This window comes from Tympanuchus pallidicinctus, unplaced genomic scaffold (genome assembly GCF_026119805.1).
Source record: "Tympanuchus pallidicinctus isolate F22 unplaced genomic scaffold, pur_lepc_1.0 scaffold25, whole genome shotgun sequence".
NCBI classification, from domain to species: domain Eukaryota; kingdom Metazoa; phylum Chordata; class Aves; order Galliformes; family Phasianidae; genus Tympanuchus; species Tympanuchus pallidicinctus.
Genome location: NW_026294742.1, coordinates 7396185 through 7416137, shown reverse-complemented (window position 1 = coordinate 7416137; position 19953 = coordinate 7396185). Strand labels below are relative to the sequence as shown.

The window sequence follows — 19953 nt, the reverse complement described above, 5'->3', positions numbered from 1 at the left end:
GGATAATACCAAACCAAATGTCCACCTACGAGTCGCCAGAATGGATCAGAAAACTTGTCACAGATCCTTTTTAATTGGTAAAGTAATTTTTACTTACACACTGGTAAACTAAAATAATAAGGCCTGAAATGGTGCCATTGAAGTTAATGACAAAACCTTCAGAGGTTCCAAATAAAGCCTGCACTTTATTATCCCAGTCCCAGCAACTTTTGTTGCGAGTTTGCAGCAAAATGTTAGGGTGTTATTTTTATTATACAAAATCCCATTAAAATCAGTACTGAAGCATCCCATTAATTTAAATGGGACTTTGCATACTTTGCCTGGTTCCAGGCCACAGATAAAGAGAAGTATGCGGCGCGGAGTTAAACTGACCACAGCTTTTTATTAGAAGACATTTAATCTCGAACGAACAGCACAGTCTGAGGCACTGGGGCTTTGTGGACTGCATGCAATAGGAGCCTCTGCAGCACAGCAGCCTTTGGGACCACTCAGCCCATGCAGGGCTCCCACGCCAAGCCACGGCCTAGGCAGGTATGCAGAGTGCTCCCCAGGCAGCTCGGCCTTGGGAATGCTATTAGGTGAGCCAGCACGCGCAGAACGAATGGAAAACTTGATTCAGCTCTTTCTCGAGCTCCAAGCATCCGCTCCCCTCAGCACACACGAGGCTGCGGGAGGCGAGCAGAGCTCTGGGACTCCCCACGGCACAGCCAAAGACAGAGACCCACTAGGGATGGAGTGATGCAGCTTCAGCACGAGCTTCCCGCACTGGAAACCACTTGTAGGAATGTGCAGGGTGAGAAAAGCATCGCCTCCGGTGTGCGACAACACGGCCCTGGTGATGGGAGCTTGAAAACCAGCAAGCAAAGAGCAGCGAGGCAGGGAGTTGTGTATGGGGCACAGCCCTTTGGGGGCTCAGAGACCATTTAATGATGTCCCCCCCGGGGTTGGGCACACACCTGGGTTGTGGCAGAGATGTCCTCTGAGGACATCCCTAAAGAAGCTGTGTTTGGACAGGAGGTTCCATGCTTCAAAACCACCAAATCTCCCCATTAATTTGGCTGTAACCATTGCGGGGGAGACCTGAAGGCTGCTGGAAGCAGGACATCCATAAATGTGCACGGGGAAGGTGTAGGAGGTGCTTTCTGTTCAGTGTCTACTTGGAATTTTCCTTTCTCTGAGCCATAAACGAGTCGAGAAGCCCACATTTCCCTCTCACAGAGGTGGCTGAGCTTCCCCTGGTACATGGCAGTGGGGGGAGATGGTGGTGGTGGCTGCAGAGACCCCAGCAGCTGCATGGCTCTCACACACGAGCTGAATTTTGGGGGGTTTCAGGGCTCTGGCAGCAGGATTAGGGCTGAATGCGAGCACTGCAGCCGCTGCCCTGATTTAGGGCTAACAGTGCTACCTCCAGGAACACGAGAAAAACGAATACAGCCAATCCAGGCTGAAATAACAGCGGAGGGCTTTCAGATAACCCTCCCCTCCCTCCCCCCCCCACCCCCCCAAGGAAAGAGGACGGGAAAAGCAGGAATTTTCCTGACCTGATGTGCATGCTCCTGCAGCTACAATAAGACACAACGCGAGCTTCCCGCCCGCTGCCCTCCCTCCAAACCCCCTCTCACTCCCAGCTCTGGAGCTCTGAAGGCTCAGGAGGACCCAGGGGCTCGGGCAGGGGCTCGGTGCCCCCCAGTTCCCCTCAGTGTCCCCCCGTTGCCAGAGGACACCGAGGGGCGCGGTGAGGCCAGGCTGCAGCTCACATCCCCCCTTCTCCCCCCACCAGGAGCGGCTCTGTGACAGAGGAATTCTCGGTTCGTTTTGGTGAAATGATGGCGTTTTCGGCAAAATGTCATCGGAACGATAACGGGTGTGAAAACAGAGAGCGGGGCTTGGGGCAACTTCGGGAGGGGAGGAAGGGGGAAGAAAAAAGAAAACCTTAAATTGAGAATATCGGGGAAATCCGAGAAATAAGGGAGAAACACACCTTGGTAAAACGGGAGGAACGGTTCCGTGGGATCGAGCGGCCCCGGGGCTGTGCTACACGGCGGGGGGGTTCCTCAGGGGGCGAGGATTGAATCTTTTGAGGGAGAAAAAAACCAAGCGTTCGGGGTTATCAACCCGGAGGAACAGAAATCCACCGGCATCCACCGCCCCGCCGAAGCAGCGGCGATAGGACGCCGTAAAGCTGGGGGGCTCCCGGGGGCCGCAGGGCTGTTTGCCCTCCCCGGGGACGGGGACGGGGGTCTGGGGACGGCGCTGTTACGGGAGGAAGCGGTGGGACCCCCCCGAAATGCCACCGCCGGGCGGGGACGGAGAGGGGGAGGGATGGAGGAAATCTTTTCTTTTAAGCAGCCGATCTCTCAAACCCAGAAAAGAACATTAAAGGCATTTTTTACATTTCGTTTCAACTGTTTTTTGATTTTTTTTGATGTTTTTTTTTTATTATTATTATTATTATTCCCATGCTTTTAATTTTGGAAAAAAAAAAATATAATAATAATAAAATCACAAAACATAACTTATAAAACAATATATATACCGCATCCGTATCCACAACAGCATAACTGAAACATCCAGCGTAACGTTACCACAGGTGTGAAATACACTGGGAAAGAAGTACCGTGTGTGCATTTTATATTAACGTTTCTTTGTCATCTACAGGTAATGAGTACCGAAAAAAAAAAAAAAAAAAAAAAAAAAAAGAAGCAACAAATAGGCCTGCAATTAAACTTCATATGCGTATTAATAAAGATCGTATTTATCGTTTCCTTTTTTTTGTTTTTTTTTTCCCCTTTTTTTTTCTTTTTTTCTTTTTTTTCTTTTTTTTCTTTTTTCCCTTTTTTTTCGCCAACAAGCGCTTGTTAAAGTTATCTACATTTTACATCGGAACACCTTCAGATTTCTCTTTTGGTTTTTGGTTCCTTGGTTTTTCCTTCAAGGTTAAAAAAGCGAGGAACGCTTTCGGCTTTGCCATGCAACCCTTCCGGACTCCGAAGCTCACCGTTCTCAAGCAGAGATGCAGTATCTGGATTCGCTTCATAACAGACCTTTTTTGGCCTTTTTTTCTTTTTCTTTAGACTCTCTAAAAGTTCTTTTTTTTTAAAAAAAAAAAAAGAGAGAAAAACAAAAAAAAAATCAAAGAAAAAAAAAAAACAAAACAAAACAAAAAGAAGAAGAAGAATCGGAGCCTGCGCTTAAATAAAGACGGGTGATAATTTCATTATCAGGATAAGACTTTTGGATGGGGAAAGCGCTGGAGAGTTTTCGCATCGCTGGAGGGTGTCTGCGCTTCGCGAGCGGGGATACTGCAGTCGTTTGGAAAGGACGAGGAGGTAGGAACCTGGAGCTGCTTAGGATCGGGAATGACTGGATTATAGCTTCCAACTAAAGAAAAAAACATCGAGAATCATGCATTTTAAAAACAGTTTATTCAACGGCCAAGGACAATGATCCGGCACAATGTAACGGCAGATATAAATATAACCTTATATAAGTGGTTGACCCTTGTCATTATTATTTTTAATAGCTTCATACCTAATATTTTAACCATTTCCCCCCGCAGAACCGACTCTGCGAATTATATTTTTCTTCTCCCCTCCCTTTTTCTTTTCTTTCTTTTTTTTTTTTTAATTTATTTTTTAATCTTTTTTTTTTTTTTAAGTCTTTTTTTCTTTTTTTTTTTTTTTCTTCCCCCCCCCCCCCCCCCTCCCTTTTTGGACTGCGATTCCGTTCCTCAGTGGTAAACATCACCCGAACTTCCCCCCTCCCTCCCCCTCACCCCCCCATTCCCATCTCACCCCCGGGCCGCCCCCAATGGCCGCAGGGAGCGGCCGCCTTACCACCTCCTGTGCAAGTTCAAGTAAACACATACAACCCGCATCATCCAGAGAAAAATTGCAACTCATCCATGTACCAGATTTCGGTGTCTCTTGCAAAAGTTTTCTGATCCGTTTCCGTTTTTCGGTTTTTTTTTTTTTAATCATTATTATTATTTTTTAATTTTTTAATGGTTTGCTTTTTAATGGTTACTATCGGTTTGTATTTTTTTTTTTTTTTAAAGCGCTGCTTTGTTGGTTGTGTCGTCGGATCTCTTTTTATTTATTTATTTGTATTCAGCATTATTCTTATTGTTTTTAGACAATCGAAGTCCGCAGAGCTTTCGGGTTTTGTTTTATTATTATCCTTATTGTCACCATTATTTTGCTTTTGTTTGTTTGTCTGTGCTGTTTCTTTCCCTCTCTCACTTGCTCGGGTTTTGCTTTTACACATCATCGGGTTTCTACATACACACACACACACATATATATATTCATTTCCGTTAAACGTCGCTTTGTTTCTGCTTTATTTTTTATTTTTTTTTTTCTTAGTAATTTTTCCTTTGTCGGCGGTGTTTGTCGGAGGCGGTTCGTGTCAAGTCCGTCAACTGTTGTACTGACAGGCGTTTAGGCTGGAGCCGGGGCTCTGCAAACTGCTGTAGCCGAAACTGGAGTGCTGCTTTGATTTCAGTCTGAGGCTGGCCAGGCTGGAGTTACAAGTGTCCCGGTACACGCTGTAGGGCGAGCCCGGCGGCCCATAGGGACAAGCGGGCGAGGACATGGCCGAGTTGAGCGAGGAGCCGCTGATGTTGTTGATGTTGTTGAGGCCGGAGTTGGCCATTCCCGGCACGGCCGAGTGGCCCATCCCGGAGGGCATGTTCATGGAGGAGATGCTGCTGGGAGCCGAGAACATGGACTGCGAGGAGAGGGGGCTCATGGAGTTGAAAAAGGTGAAGCTCTTGGTGGAGAGCGGCGCCGGGGTGAGGCTTTTGGTGGCCCAGTTGTTGTAGGGGTACCCGGCGTACATGTCGTCGTAGGGCTGCATCAGCCCGCTGAACTGCGGCACGTAGCCGTTCTTGCACAGGTCCATCTGCTGGTTCCGCTCCCGCTTTCTCCACTTGGCTCGGCGGTTCTTGAACCACACCTGAGGGAGGGACAGGCCACGGTCAGAGCTGCCCCGCCGCGCACGATGCGCTCCCGGCCGCGCAGAGGCGCGCAAGTAGCGCGCAGCCGCTCCAGGCCACCCCTCACCGCCCAGACGTCCCCATCCTCCCCACGCTCTCCATCGCTCCCAGTCCCATCGCTCCCAGTCCCACCGTTCCCAGTCTCATCGCTCCCTGCCCCTCTATTCCCTGTCCGCGCATCTCCGCGTGCAGGCGATATTCAGCGGCATCTGCGAGCGGGGCTGCGCGCAGCCGTCCGTGCTCGGGTGTCCGCATCCCCCTCCGCCCCTCTCCCTTCGCCATGGGGAGAAGGCACGGCCCGCTCTGATTAGGGCCGGCTCGCCCCGGCTCCGCCGTGTTTCCGAATGCTAATGCTGTGTAATAAAAGTCCCCTGTTACAGATCATAAAAAAGGGGATTGGATTAGTATGTTTAGGTTTAAAAAAAAAAAAAAAATCAGTCCCTGCATGGCCCTTGGATGGATGCAGCCTCTGCCTTTATATCTAATGAGAATTTACAGCCCTGACTGGGAAACAGAGGAGCAGGGGCCGCTCCTGGTGTTTGATGCAAAAACCCGGTCCAGGCTCTCTCTCCTATTTTCTTTTCTTTCTTTTTTTTTTTTCTTTTTCTTTTAGGAAAGGCTTTGAGCCCCCCGCGATGGGAGCCATGAGCCGGGCCGGGATTGGGGCAGCGCGGGTTCCGAATTCTCTCCCCAAGTTTAACCCGGCAGCACCGCTCTCGGTTCTCAGCTTCCTCCGCCTCCCCCTCCTCACTGCGCGCGGCCCCGCGGAGGCTGCGCCCCTCGGAGCGCCCCTGCCCTCCCCTCCCCGCGCAGCGATGGCGCAACGCTCTTTCACAGACGTTCATGGGGATGGAAGGAAAAAAAAAAAAGACACCAACAAACTACGAGGGAAGAAGGGATGGCGGAGCCAGTTTAAAAAATAACAAGAATAAAAAGAATCCCGTATTAAATAAAAAGAGGAAACGAAAGCCAACGTTTTCAAAACCTGTAATATACTCCTCGGAAGGTGCTTCCAGACAGGAATTTCCTGAAAATGAGGGTAATAGTTTTAATTATGGCTCCTAGACATTTTAAAGGAAGGCCCTCACAGCAAATTAAGGTTAGATTTGCAATCTGCAATCTCAGAACATCAAACCAAAACATCTCCGCACAGAGGGAGAACGAAATGATGTTAATGGCCACTCGTATATTAGTTTTATTTGCTTCCTGAAATATTCCAGCAATATTAATGCCGTTCAGTCTCCTCTCGGGCTTTGTTTTGTTTTGTTTTGAACGCAATTAGTGCAATGCTTTCGGATGAGAGCGTGTTTACTCTCGGAAGATTTTAGACGGAATTTTTGCTATCCGACTGGATCACTCGGAGTTTAATTACCAGAAAGGGCTCCGCGGGGCTGAGGGGTGACTCTCGATACCCCCCCCTTTTCTTTTTCTCCCGAATTTCTGCTCCGGCCCCGGCCTGGTGAGGACTCAGAGGGGCCGAAACCACGCAGGGAAAAATCTCGGGAGGAAACGGCGAGCGGAGATGGGAAAAACTGCTGCGAATCGATATAGCCCGAGCCGCTCCGCGTTGGCTGTTCATCGCAGCGCTATCTCGCAAGTAAATCTCTCTAAATAACCGCTGAGGCTATATATATATATATTCCCGGATGGCATCGGCTCGGAGCCGTAGAAAGACCCAGCGCCTCCGCCTTACGGGAACGTGTCGTGCTATTGACTTTGGAGGGCAGTCTCCCCCAACTCCCCGTCCTTCGCTTTGCCGGCAGCCCCGCAAACAGAGGAGCCACGTCCGGCGCTGGCCCCGCGGGGGATGCGCGGCCGCTCCGCACCGCTCCGCGCGGATCCCGGGGGCTGAGCCGCGATCCTGAGGAGCCGCAGAGCGGTGGTTTATTCGGGGGGGGGGGGTCCTCGTTATTGCCGGGATTATGGGGATAACCGGAACATTGCAAAGGACTCGAGGGTTTGAGCCAAGCCGAAGAGTCTCACCCCACAAACCGGCTGCATCCCATCCCGGTCCCACCGTCCCATTTATGAGGCCCGGCACAGCCCTAATTCGCCTCCGCAGCCAGGAGCTGAATGTCTCCTCTCCAACCTCACCACCAATCTGAGCAACCAAAACCAATCCCACAGCGGCCCCGCTCCCAAAAGGGGCCGTTTCCCTCAGCTCCCCCCGGCCCAGCAGAGGCCCGCAGCGCCCATCTTACCCGGACGCGGGGTTCGGTGAGGTTCGTCCACACGGCGATCTCCTCCCGCATGCTCATATCGGGGTAGCGGTTCCGCTGGAAAGTGGCCTCCAGCTCCTGCAGCTGTTGGCTGGTGAAGTGGGTCCGCTGCCTCCGCTGCTTCTTCTTCTTCGCCGGGTCGTCGGCGGCCCCGTCCTCGTTTTTCTGCTCTCCGCTTCTCTCTTTTTCTACGGTGGGATGTTTGGGTTTGGGTATATACATATATATATTGGTTGTGGGTTTTTTTCTCATACATTTTTTTTCCTTTTCTTTTGTTTGTTTGTTTGTTTGTTTCATACTCAAAAACACGCACACAAAGGCAGTCGTCCGTCCCCCCCCCCTCCCCCCCCTTTCCGCCCCATTACAGCCGTGCTTGGGGTACCCATAGGGACCGGCACCGCAGCACCAAGCGCAGCCTGGCCCGGACCGGGGAGATCGCGGTACCCGCATGGCTCGGATTGAAGGGCAAAAGGGATCGAGAGGAGCGGATTACAACAGCGGCATCGCCCTCATTGCGGCCCACGACAACTTTTTTTACTCCTTTAAACCCTAAGGCGCGATCTTTGCTCCGTTTTCTTTGTTGTGTTCGGCCGCGACAGGAAACTTTGGAAGGGCAGGGGTGTAAAACCCGCAGCAGTTAATTGCAAAAGTCGCCCTCTCTCTTTACTCCCCCACTTTTTTTGTTGTTGTTTTCTTTCTCTCTTTTTTTCCCCCCTTTCCCTCTTTCGCTGCTTTTAGGACCTGACTGTTTATTTTAACCCCGGGTCGAGCAAAGCCCTCTGCACAAAAAAAAAAAAAAAAAAAAGAAAAAAAAAAAAGAAAAAAAAGAAAAAAAAAAAGAGTTTCGAAAGAAGCACAAACAACAACGACAACAAAAATCTCAGTCGCGTTTTTGGCGATCGGGATTTGCACGCTATAGAAGCAGGAATGCGGGAATCCTTCCCGGCCCCACGGCTGCGGGGGACAGAACCTTTCGGAACGCTTCTCCTCGCTTCTCTCCGAGCTCCGTGTCGGAACGGCGCTGCGAGGGCCAAAAGCAGAGCGATGTGGGCCAGGGGACGGAGGGTGGAGGGGAGCCGGGGCTCCGCGCAGTGCCGCTGCGGGACGAGAGCACTTCAGCCCCGAGGGAAACTCCGCGGGAGCGCAGCCCGTCCGCCTCCCCCCGGGCCGAGCTGTGCGCCTTTCCCGCAGGCTCAGGCGGCGGTGTGGGGACATTTCTGCAGCCCTGCGACGTTAAACAGAACCGTGGGCTGCGTGCGGCTGATGGGCTGGGGGGAAGGGGGTCGGGGGGGCTCGGCCTGGAGAAGTCACCCTTCTCTCTGGAAGCCCTCCGGAATAAAAAGGAGGGACAGAGAGCTTCAACGTAGACCCCAAAGCGGTGAAAAGGCCGATAGCAGCTCGGATGGCCTCTCCCGGAGTTAAGTGGTTTGCAGAGCAAACAAGGCCTGCAGCAGCCCAGAGCTGCCCCGGTCGCTGGACCACCGAGCAAACAGAAAGCAAAGCCCCCCCATCTCCCCCCTCCACCCCCCCCCCCTCCTCCCTGCCCTCCCGGGGCCGCCGTCCCCATTCCCGGCCCGGCGGTGCGGGGGGACCCGGCTGGATACGCGGAACGAAGAGCTGCGACCGCGGCCCCGCGTTCAGCCCCGCCGTGATTTCAGCTGAAACCCGGCCTTCAGTTCGGGCCTCGGTGTCATTTCAAAACAGAGAGAGCATTCGGTTCAATTGGAATTTGTGCCTTATTATTATTATGTTTTTTTTTTTTTTTTTTCTTTCCCTCATTAAAAATAAATAAATAACAATAATACAGGAAGAAAGAGAACGTGAAAGGTATTTCGTAGCTCCTCGGAGATTAAAAAAAAAAAAAAAAAAAAAAAAAGCAGCAGGTCTTCAGCCCTGCCCCGCACCGAGGGGTCACATAGAGGGGTACGGTAAAATGGAGCAAATCTCCCTCCCTAATCTCCAATAATCCCCTCTAATCTCGGAGTCCCTTCCAGACACCGGTCCCTCACAGTTTGCTGAGCGGAGCTCGGCGCTGCGTATCGCCGTGTGCCGCCAGGCCCTGCCTCGTGCTGCAGCGGCGGGACCTGCTAACACCGACACGAGCAGCAACATCTATTTGGAAAGTAATGTGAAGAGAAATGAGAGAGAAACTCCTCCCGAGAAAAGCAGAACGGCCATCGGGCTCCTTTCTGCAGCTTTTGTTTCCCTCTCCTAGCTTCCCTCGTCACCCTGGAAATGTTGCTACTTCAATTAAATGCAAACTGGGAAACCACAGCTTTCCCTGCAGCCCTCGCACATGAAGGTCAGGGCGCGGAGAGCCTCTACAAATCGCGCAGCCCCTGCGCAAAGTCCTCCGCGGCCGCGCACGTCCCCTCCGCTCTGCCCCACGCTCCCTCCGTTCTGCGGGGAATTTTTTATTTTCCATATTTTTTCTTTCTCCCTCCCCCCTTCCTCAGACAGAAAAAAAACTTTTTCCATGTCCGCACCGCCCGAGCTGCAAAATAAACCCGGGCAGAACTGACACGATTTCAGAAATATCTGGCAATACCGCGCTCCAGGAAGAGCGCCGTTCACTTCGGTGCGATTAATTGATCGCTGTTTGAATAACTAAGAGCTAAGAGAAAGAAAGAGAGAGAGAGAGAGAGAGAGAGAGAGAGAGAGAGAGAGAGAGATGAAAGAAAGAAAGAAAGAAAGAAAGAAAGAAAGAAAGAAAGAAAGAAAGAAAGAAAGAAAGAAAGAAAGAAAGAAAGAAAGAAAGAAAGAAAGAAAGAAAGAAAGAAAGAAAGAAAGAAAGAAAGAAAGAAAGAAAGAAAGAAAGAAAGAAAGAAAGAAAGAAAGAAAGAAAGAAAGAAAGAAAGAAAGAAAGAAAGAAAAAAAAAAAGTTGGGGAAGGAGAAAGAAAAATAATCACGAAAGAAGCTCTAGGATGGGGCTCGGAGGCCGCGAGTGTCCTCTTCGCGGGTGACAGCCGCTCTGTGCCGGTCCCTCTCGTCCCTTCTCGGGGTTCTGAGGGGATGGGGACAGCGGGGACAGCGGGGACAGCGGGGACAGCCGCCCCCCGGCCCACACCGCCGCTCGCTGCTGCGCGGAACCGCCGAGCGCCCCGCGGAGGGAAAACGCGGAGGGGAAGGGGGAGGCGCGGGGGGAGCGGGCAGGGGCCGCGGGGGGGTTACCTGGCACCTCCGTGTCGGAGGATTCACTGGCCGAGTTCTCGATCGGGTCTCTGGGCTCCGAGGATCTTTGCAAATGGAAGCTGGAAGCCATGTCATGGGAGGGTTGGGGTCTCAAGCTCTCGGGCAGTCTCTCCAAATTCATTCCACCTTTAAAGGAATCCATGGCGGGGGCGCCGGGCTGCCTGGGGGAGTTTGCAGGTGTTTATTCCACACAGAAAGGAACAAGGAGCTTTTTTTTTTTGCTTTTTTTTTTCTCTCCCCTCTCTCTCTTTTTCTCTCTCTCTCGTTTTTTGTTTTTGTTTTTTTTTTTTTTTTCTTTAAGGGGAAAAAAAAAACCACGACAAAATACAACAACAACAACAACAAAAAAAAAAAAAAAAAAAAAAGAACAAAAGCAAATCCACTTATTACTAACAGTATTATTTTAAGGGTGTCGGAAGAAGAGATCTGGGCAGAGCCTGGAAGCCGCCGGGCTCTGCGCGGGGAGAGGCACGGCAGTCCGGCCGCATAGGCAGGAAAGTGGTAAAGATCCCTTATAGAGAAACGCGAGTTGTGAGTTGGACAGTTTAAAGCTAAAGAGATTAAAGTGACCTGCCCTAGAACAAATGCCTGTAGTTAAACGGGGCTCCTCCCCCTGAAGGTTAAAACCTCCCCGTCTCGCTCATGCATCACTCCCATCTAGCGCTCGCCCAGCCCGGCCGCGCGGGCGGACCTGCCTGCGCGCTCCCCGCCGAAGTTGCGCGCTTCTTGCGCGGCCGCCCCGCACCCCTTCCCCCCTCCTGACTTCTTCGTGCGAGAAATGCAGCTCTTGAAGGTGCTCCCCCAGCCTTCCCCCGCCGCTTCCCCCCAACGCCTCCCCCAAATACCTCGCCGAGGTATTAAAAATATTTCATAACGAATGGAAAGGTGGAAAATCATTCCCAGCCGTGCGGAGGGCGGTTCGTCCCCCCTCCCCCTGTGCCTGCCCTCAACCTCTGGGTGGGGGTGGGGGGTGGCAGCACCCCTTGGCCTCCTTTCATCCCTCGCAGGTTGTTCCCGTGCGCATCTCCGCGCACATCCCCCTTCCTCCCCTTCCCTCCCCCCACCCCCCCCGAGCCTCCTGTCCGCGCAAGCTGCGCACCCCGCGCAGCGACCCCACGGCGAGTTTGAGTCCCGCGGAGAACGGATCCCTCCGAGCTGCGGGGGTTGCCCTGGGAACGGCCCCCAGGGATTTGTGTCTGATTCGGTTTTATCCCTTTCTAACACTTCTTTTTTTTTCACTCGCTGAAGGGCAGCAGCGGTGATCTGGGGGACAGGGCGAGGGGATGCGAGGGGATCTCGGCTGCTCTCTGCCCGTGGAAGGGACGTTCTCTCCTCTTTATTTTCTCGGCCCCCTTTAACTGATCCATCCTGACACTCTATTTTGCTTTCAAATCAAGTAAAGATGTGGGAGAGAACTTTTGAACTGTTTTATGGAAAGTGGAGTGGAGCAATGCTGCAGTGCGGGCTTTTTTCCTCTCTCACCGGGCTGTTGCGTCCGGCTCTGAACCTCTGATCTCCAAAGCCTTTTGCAGCTCAGGGTGTGGACAGGTAGGTGCTGTCACGCTCAGGTCTCTATCCATTTTCTTTCTTTTCTTTTCCAGCTCCGCAGCCGAAACATTGCACAGTCCCCTCCTTGCTTTTTCTTTCGTTTTTATTTATTTTTAAATTATTATTATTATTTGAATTTCTGCGGGGCCGGAAGAGGGGCAGCCCCGGGCAGCTCTCCGGGAGCTCTCGGCTGGAGCCAGGATTGCTGCGCTGGAGGGCGGCTGCCAACAGCCCGGCTGCTCTGCTCCGGCTATTTTAAACCCACTGCTCACAGCAGCTTGAAAACCGGAGGCGGGATTTTTCCTTCTTTTTCTTTTCTTTTTCTTTTATTTTTTTTTCCTTCTTCCTTTTTTCTTCATTTTTTTATTTCTTTTTTTTCTTTTTTCTTTCTTTCTTTTTTTTCTTTTTTTTTTTTTTTTTTTTTTTTTTACCCTCAGCCCAATTTTCACTTTTAGTTCTGCTCTATAAAACACATTTTCAAAATTCGTTCTAGGATCAAATCCCTCGGCTGGGCTCAGAGAAAGACTCAGCCAGGACGCAGAGGCTTTTCCTGGGATAGCGTTCTTCCTCTGAGGGCGTCCCTGGGGCATGGGCCCGGCGGGGGGGGTGGGGGGTGGAGAAGGGCTCCGTGCCCTGCCCGGCATCCTGCCCTTCTCTCCATGCGTGTCCATGCCCGGGCCATGATCAGGCGTTCACTGCCCATCTGTACACGGATCCGGAGTATCACACATGGAGATACGTGTTTGTTTTATGCCTTGTACGTGCCTTCTGTATGTCTTATATACGCCTTATGCATGTCTTACAAACACCTTATGTATGTCGTATGTGGGACTCAGGGCGCTTTCTTGCTCTGCTCTTTAGGAGCTGGGAGGGTTCCTGTCACACAGAGCCGTCTCCTCCCGTTCTATCAGAACGACACATTGTCGGGACAAACCGGTCCTCCCCACATTTGCATTTTTTCCTTTTTCCCCACCCAGGCCCGCTCCGTTTCAGGTGCCGGGAACATCCCTTCTCTGCATCCCTCTCCTTTAGGCATTACGTCACGGTCACCCCCGCGTGACGTCACGCTCCGTTTCCCTGACGTCACGCCTTGCATCTTTTGATGCTGGAAGAAGGGAAGCGAGGCCGAAGCCACGGGGCAGCCTCCCACCCGTCCCTGTGGGGACACCCCCTGAGGGAGCCGTGACCCTCGTGGGTGTGGGAAGGGCCGTGGAGGACTGGGGCCGGGGGCCGTGGTGATTTTGCTTGGGAAAATTCCTCGCAGTGCCGGCCCGAGCCGGACCCGGGGCCCACGCAGCCGGGACTCCCCCGGCCCAGGGCTGCAGGGTCGCAAATACACAGCTCCTTTCCTCCTGCCATAAATAATGCAAGAACGAGCCGCGGCTCTTATGAATAAACTGGAGTTGGCCACGCCAGTTGTAACTCAGTTGAGAAGAGGACGAGAAAAGACCAAACTGGAGAATCACCCAGTGGTCTCAGAGGGGCCCACAGTCCCTCCCCATCATCCCGGAACGAGTCCTACGCCAGAGACCCTGCAGGAGCTTTCCTACTTTTGGAAAGGAGCTCCCATCCCCGGCTGGCGGCCGCTTTTGTAGCCAACACAAAACCACCTGGGCCGTATATCAGGCAGCGAAGTTAAGAAGTCTCCGCCAGCTTTTCCTCTTCAGATTTATTAGCATTGTATGGACTCAGATTCAGTCTATAAATTATTGGGAATCGTTACGAAAATGAAAGCGTCTCCTCCCAAGTGCACCTCTGTCCGAGAGGAGAGGGAAACCCTCCCAAAATAAACAAATAAACAAACAAACAAATGCAAAACAATGAAAATAGCAGCAGTGAGGCAAGGGATAAGGGAGACATTCCTCAACCAAGTCCAACTCAACCCAATCCAACCCAAGCCCAGCCAACCCAAACCAACTCAGTTGAATGCAACCAAATCAAACCAAACCAAACCAAACCAGACCAAACCAAACCAAATCAAACCAAACCAAACCAAACCAAACCAAACCAAACGAAACCAAACGAAACCAAACGAAACCAAACCAATTCCATCTAAACACAAGCCAGCCAAACTCATCCAAAGCAAAGTCAGTCAAAACAAGCCCAAGCAAAGCCAAGGCAAACCAGCCAACCTTCACCCTGGCGACCCTTCCCCGAGCCCCGTAGAAGGGAGTTGGCTGCAGGAAAACATTATCTATAATAAAACCCTCCCCAGAGTGCCCGGCTGAAGGTGCGGGGGGTGGTGAAGGGCCACCGCCACTGACTGAAGCAGGAGACACCGGCAGGGAGGTGACAACTGCTGGAAACGCACAGCTCCTCTGTGTGCATAGCCGGCTGCGCTGTGACAGGGGCATTTTTAAAACTCCCCGACGGTGAAAATGCCCCTCGCATGAGTAGATAAGCGATTATTAGCCTCCGGCCCTTGTCAATCCTTTGCTGCGTGGTTCTGGGTTGGGAGCAAGTAGGCAGGGGAGATACACACAGTATGCGCGGATTGCGCGGTGTCCCGCGGAGCTGGGACCGCTCCGGTGGGACGGAGTTCGCTGTCGCAGAGTAACGGGGGTGGTGTCCGTCGGTTCCACGTCCCGTGGGTCCTGCCCAAGCAGCATCACCTTAACAGAGCCAAGCAGAGACCCGAGTGTACGCCCCAGAGCAAGGAAAAGCTCAGCACCATCTTGTTGGGGCTGTGAACGCCCCCGCCAGCATGGCTCTAACCGAGCAGTCCCCAAAAAACGGCAAGCACGAAACGAGCCCCGACACGAACAGCTCTGCGGCCACCCCGTCCGAACCGGGTCCCCCTCGGGTGCCCACGAGCGGGCAGAGGGAAGCGGAGAGGGGGAAGAATCCCAGCCGAGAAAGCATGTTAAATCGCTCAGGGTAGGAAGGTGGAAAATTACGCTGGCTTCTAGCCGGCCTGTCCTCTACGCAGCCAGGAGAGCGATTTTCCTAAGAAGTTGAGCAAAACGAGATCAGTCCCTTTTGGATCTGCAGCCCCGTTCGGCACAGCCAATCTCCGGCTCCGCGGGCGCTCAGGGTTCCCCCGGCCGTCCCTGCCACCCCCGGCCTCCCGGAGCCCCCCGTTACTCCCCGAGATTTGCCCTCGGGGCACCGCGCTCATCTCGACCCGGCCGGCCCTGCCCCACCGCTGTTCAAACCCAGTGGGGAAAGCACAATTTTCGGGGGGAAACTGATGTATATCTCTATATATATTTTTTACCAGAGAGGGGGAAACGGAATGTTTTGGTGGCATTCGGCCCGTGACAGCCGGCGCATCCCGGTGCCTCCCGGTGCCCCTCTGCGCTTGGACCCCCATCGGCCCGGGGCTGCCCCAGGCGCAGGCGGCCAACGGCAGCGCTTCCAAAAAGTCGGGATGAAAAAGTTGAAGGCTTAATGTTTTCTGACAGATACAAATGATACCCCAAGGCTTTCTTAAAACGCGGCGAATGACGGGAGGAGAAAGAGTTTTCCTATTCGGGTTTCTGCAGCTGGAAGCAAACGGGGTGTGTGTGTGGGGGGGTCTCCTCGGCCCTCCAGTCCCGAAAATTAGACCATCTCCTGGGATAACTCCGTTTTTCCCAAGTGCCGTTGGGCACAGCCCCGCTCTGGCTCTGTTCCGTGGCCCTCTCTGCATCCCTCAGACCACGAGCACCGAGCCACGCTCTGAGCAAAACCGCTGTCAGCAGCGGCTCGAGTTTAGTCCTGGTTGTCCGCAGAGTGGGATCAGCAATGCCACCGCCAGAGGATGGACAGCTCGGGGTGCGGAGGCTGCTTCTCTCAGTAGGGAGGGGGAAGAAAGGGGGAAAAGGCCGTATTATAGTCCCACAGTTCCCTCTCCGAGCAGAGGGAACATGCTTTTCTTATTAATTGATGGAGGAAGGGGCACCGGCGCTTGCAAGGCAGCCTGCTCATGTTACTCTGTGCATCTTTAGGTCCGAAATAGGTTTGGTTTGTGGACTAAAAACGGATGCCTCTGGTGCAGGGTAATCTAAGGACCGGGCACTCCGTTGGCATTTTATTAAGATCGTTCTTCTGCGGGAAAAGGGGCCGCATTTGTTACCACCGATGCTACGTTTCCTTGTGGGTTTCCCTCACCTTGTTTCGGGCGAGCAACCTCTTAATTGCTGCAGCATTTGGATGGGGGGAACGCATTTCCCCTAAACAGAACATTTCCTGAAGGGCTGAACGCGCTTTAATGTTCTCAGAACAGCCGTGAATCTCTGCAGAGCCACACGTTTCCTGCCTTAAAAAGCAAAATCGGAGAAACAATTCACCTTTGTGTGCATTCAGCACCCTCTCTTCTATTTTCTTTTCTTTCCCTCCCATTCTTTTTTTCCCCCTTTTCTTATTTTTCCTCCCACAAAGGCTCTGCGCTGCCCCTCGATGAGGAACGGGGACAATTTTCTTCCCAGTTTCACTGTGGGAACGGCCGTATCTTAACGGGCACATCTGAACGAGAGATAGGAGAACACCACCGCCTTCCAGAGGGCTGCGCTAATCAGCGCACGGGGCAAGATATAAAAGTTCAGGGCAAATAAAACGAATTAGTTTTATTAGCACGTTTAGGAGGCGGTCTAACGAAGGAATTCGGCTTTACTAGAGAATGTTTTCTCCTCCCCTTTTGTTATTTAAAAGCAGCATCTATGCGGGCTGCTCGGGACGGGGGTGGGAAATAACGCACCGTTCAACCCGCAGTGATTTTCTCCGAGGAACGCGCTCTTCTTTCCACCCGGTAAGGAGGACAGAGCCCGAGAAATACACGATTTCACAATGAAATCCGCTCGAACAATAAAACCGATAGTAAAGGAGAGGCTCGGAGCCGTTCGGCGGCGGCTGTCGGGGGGAAATCTCTGTCCTGCTCAGGGTTTCGTTCGGCTAAACCGCGTCCGGGGAACGGTGCCACCGCTCCGGCTCGCGATCTCCAGGACTCGGCCAGTAATTCAGGCACCAGAAGGATTTTGGGAACGTTCTCCAAGAGAAGAAGCTCTCAGCAATTATTTGGAAGCCGGGTTTTAGCTCACAGGCGCAGGGAAAGCATCCCTTGGGTTGGAAGGCAGAAATCACGTATTTTAAGACTGTTAGGAAATAAGCAAACGGCGTCTCGGCCCTCGCTATCCGCACTGTATTTTTTTAAATTTTATTATTATTATTTTTTTGGTTCAATTCGTGTCTCGGCGTTTGTGTTCGCTTACAGCGAGGTTAAGAAATAAGGACGAAATAACAGGAAACGCTCTTAGGGACGTTCTTTTACGCGACACCTGAAAATTCTTCTAAAGGTACCGTCGGGGGGGAACTCCGCGCGTCCATTCAACGGAGTTAACACGAGGAAAAAAAAGCCTTTTTCCACCGCTCCGAGAATTTCGCCCCCGTTGGACGGAGAGGAGTTGCGGGACATTGCTGGAGAGTGGGGGTTCCTAAAGGTGTGTCCATTTTTTCCAATCAGAATGTAAATAGTAATAATAATAATAATAATAATAATAAATAATAACACACACAAAGTGGAAAAAAAAAAAAAAAAGCAGGGGAAAGGAAGAATATTCTTTTTCCGAACAGGGAATTAATTGAACGGCAGCCAGACTCTCTCCGCCCGCTTCTCTTGCCCGGCTGAGCCCCACGCAGCTCCCCGTGCCCCCCATCCCTCCACCTGTCCCGACTCAGCCCCTCCGTGCTGCCATCCCCGGCCACCCCAGGGGCCCCGATCCGGCCGCCCCATCCTATGGTAGGGACCGTCCTTCGCTCGGCGCTGCTCAGGAGAAGAACTCGGAGCTGAAAACGGTGCGCTTACGATAAAATGATAATAACACAACAACAACGACGGCGACAAAAATCTGAAATAAAATGAGGTAACCCTTTTGGAATTACGTTTCCATGCGTATTTGTCAGTGCTGACGAAGCGCAGAGGCCCTGAAAAGAATTTACGCGCTAGAACGATGCCAGGGGCCGCGGCCGTGCGCGGGGCGCAGAGCTGCGGGGCGGGCGGCGACGCGGAGCGGTGAGGGGCGCAACCCCCCCCCCCCTTCCCTCGACCCGGCCCGGCCCCGCTTTGTTTGCCGGTCCGAACCGCGCGGCCCCGCAACGCTCCGCACCTCCGGAGAGGGGAAAACGGGGCCAGGACGAGACCCGAGGGACGCGCGTGGGGGGGGGGGGGGGAACGCGGCTCGTAGCGCACGAGGGGAGGAGGGACGGGAGCTCGGGGCCGACCGTGCGGGACGCGGGGAGACGCGCGTGGGGGGGTCGGGAACGCGGGGACGCGCGTGGGGCCGTCCCGGAGCACTTACCGGGCGCTGCGGGGTGCCGGGCCCGGCGGGCGCTCTGAGCGCCCTGCCCGCCGCTCCAGGGTTTTCTTCGGAGATTTCCCCGTCTCCTCCTGACGTCAGCCCCGTCCCAGGGTGCCGCACACGGGGGAGGGCCGGGGGCAGGGCCGGCCGCACCGGGAGAACGGCGGAACCCGCAGCCCCGGGTCCTGCATCTCCGTCCCGCGGCAGCGGCATCCCGGGTCGGGCCCCCCCGCCCCACCGCCGGCGGCTCGGTGCTGCTCCCCGGGCGGCTCCGTGCTCAAGGTTCCACGGCCCCTGCCCTCTTCATTTCCTCCCGGCTGGTTTTCTTCGGCTGAGGGGGCAGGGAAAGCAGTGGCCACTTTTTTTTTTTTCTTTAATTTTTCCCCCAGAGAGAAGCCCTGAGGAAACGCTCCTGCTGCAGTGTTTGGTATGGAGGTGAGGCAGCAAACAGAGCTGGAGCAGAGGCTGAAGGGAGGCCGCAGGGTTGCAGGGATGAGTTGCATGGGTCTGGAATGCTGCGCTTCCCCAACAGCCCTACATCCCTCCCCAGACCCCTTTATCCATTTTAATTTTCAAGTGAATGTTTTGAAGTTTCAGATGCTTTGCTCCCAGTATGTGCCCCCCTCTTGGGTTTTGGAGAGCCTAATGGATCATTCTGAAGGGAGCAGCATCCAATCGTGCAGGGACCAGGCAAGCACTACAGTGGGGACATGGCTTGTGCTTTGCTAAGGACAGAGGGATACACATGCACGTACACCCAGTCTGTAGTCATAGCCGAAAACCAAGGACAACGAATATGGAATGGATCAGAAAGATAAATAGCATAAAATCAGGAACAGTCCGGTCCCACACTTGCCATTTGTTATAGAGAGAAGAAGTAAATGGGATTCACATGTCGAGCATTAGCTGGTTGTTAGTCTGTAAGATAATATTAACTTTAGTGCTTGCTGGTTTACTCCAGTTTTCCAAAGGCAGTTCCAGGAGGCGCCCAGCCTGTAATTTAGGATGGCACATACTGTGTGAAAGAGGCTTTGGCACTGGGGCCTACCAGCACGTCAAGGTGATATTAACATAATAAAACGTTTGGAGAGCGAGTAGGAGCTCATAAATTAATGCATTCTACTGTTTTAATGTGAGGAGCTAACAATGCGTTTCCTGTTGGGCTGATCGTCCCCACTGCAGCCTAACAGCTGTTTTAAAGGTGCTGTGAAATTAAAGAGAGGGAAGACGATTGTCTTTAAATCAATGTTTAATGATGTGTTATTAGGAGAATAAGTCTTCCTCCAGCAGATGTTTACATGCTGAGGATGGAGGGAGCTTCCCTGGCTGTCTGAGTGCCTGAGAAGTGTGGGTGAGATGCCCCCTGTCCCTCTACAGATGGCCCCAATGTTCCCTGTGCAGGGTCAAGGAGGCTTGGTGGAGGGCTGGCACTGGGAAAGGCTTTGCCCGGGTCTTCCAGTGGGAGCTGAGGAAACTACTCCAGGACACTGAACGACCACGAGGTTTTGTGTGGTGGCTATGGACAGATGAACACGGCAAAAGGCAAAGACTTCCTACCCACGTTCAGCATAGTTCAGGGCTGCTGGGACCCTTTTCCTGCAACAAACAAACGTGCAGATGCACGTGTTGTAAAGAGATTCCATTTCTCCTTGCCTAGGAGATGATACTTGCTGGGTATGAGTGGGCTGGAAGCATGACTGAGCCCCCATAGAGGTAGAATGA

The 19953-nt window shown here is 52.8% G+C and overlaps 1 protein-coding gene and 1 long non-coding RNA gene across 6 annotated transcripts; one reads left to right on the top strand and one right to left on the bottom strand.

Moving 5' to 3' along the window:
- Nucleotides 1-3140: 3140 nt before the first annotated feature.
- Nucleotides 3141-18251, bottom strand: PITX1 (paired like homeodomain 1). Of its 5 annotated transcripts, XR_008208332.1 has the most exons (6): nucleotides 16635-17250; nucleotides 16049-16196; nucleotides 10388-10569; nucleotides 7198-7403; nucleotides 3911-4956; nucleotides 3141-3381 (listed from the first exon to the last, which is right to left on the bottom strand). XR_008208332.1 is itself a non-coding variant. In XM_052689899.1 (5 exons), exons 2-5 carry the CDS (start codon nucleotides 16084-16086, stop codon nucleotides 4417-4419), a joined length of 966 nt encoding a protein of 321 aa, XP_052545859.1. In that variant the 5' UTR covers nucleotides 16087-16196; nucleotides 16635-17250; the 3' UTR covers nucleotides 3803-4416. The 5 variants fall into 5 exon arrangements, 4 of the variants coding, with proteins under 4 accessions (XP_052545859.1, XP_052545862.1, XP_052545860.1 ...); XM_052689899.1 differs by lacking the exon at nucleotides 3141-3381 and having other exon boundaries at nucleotides 3803-4956; XM_052689902.1 differs by lacking the exons at nucleotides 3141-3381; nucleotides 16049-16196; nucleotides 16635-17250 and adding an exon at nucleotides 18232-18251 and having other exon boundaries at nucleotides 3803-4956.
- On the top strand, nucleotides 15586-17852 carry LOC128084091 (uncharacterized). The gene is made up of 3 exons (XR_008208333.1): nucleotides 15586-15733; nucleotides 17230-17373; nucleotides 17507-17852. It is a non-coding gene; the product is annotated as an uncharacterized LOC128084091 (long non-coding RNA).
- Nucleotides 18252-19953: the final 1702 nt, after the last annotated feature.

What these genes read in the sequence shown, in the direction of transcription:
- PITX1 (XM_052689900.1), bottom strand. Translation starts at nt 16,086, where the DNA reads ATGCTGCAGCAATTAAGAGGTTGCTCGCCCGAAACAAG. An exon ending in CTCCGACACGGAGGTGCCAG is followed by an intron (nt 7,404 to 10,387) that starts GTAACCCCCCCG and finishes ATCCCACCGTAG; the next exon opens with AAAAAGAGAGAAGCGGAGAG. An exon ending in TCACCGAACCCCGCGTCCGG is followed by an intron (nt 4,957 to 7,197) that starts GTAAGATGGGCG and finishes TCCCTCCCTCAG; the next exon opens with GTGTGGTTCAAGAACCGCCG.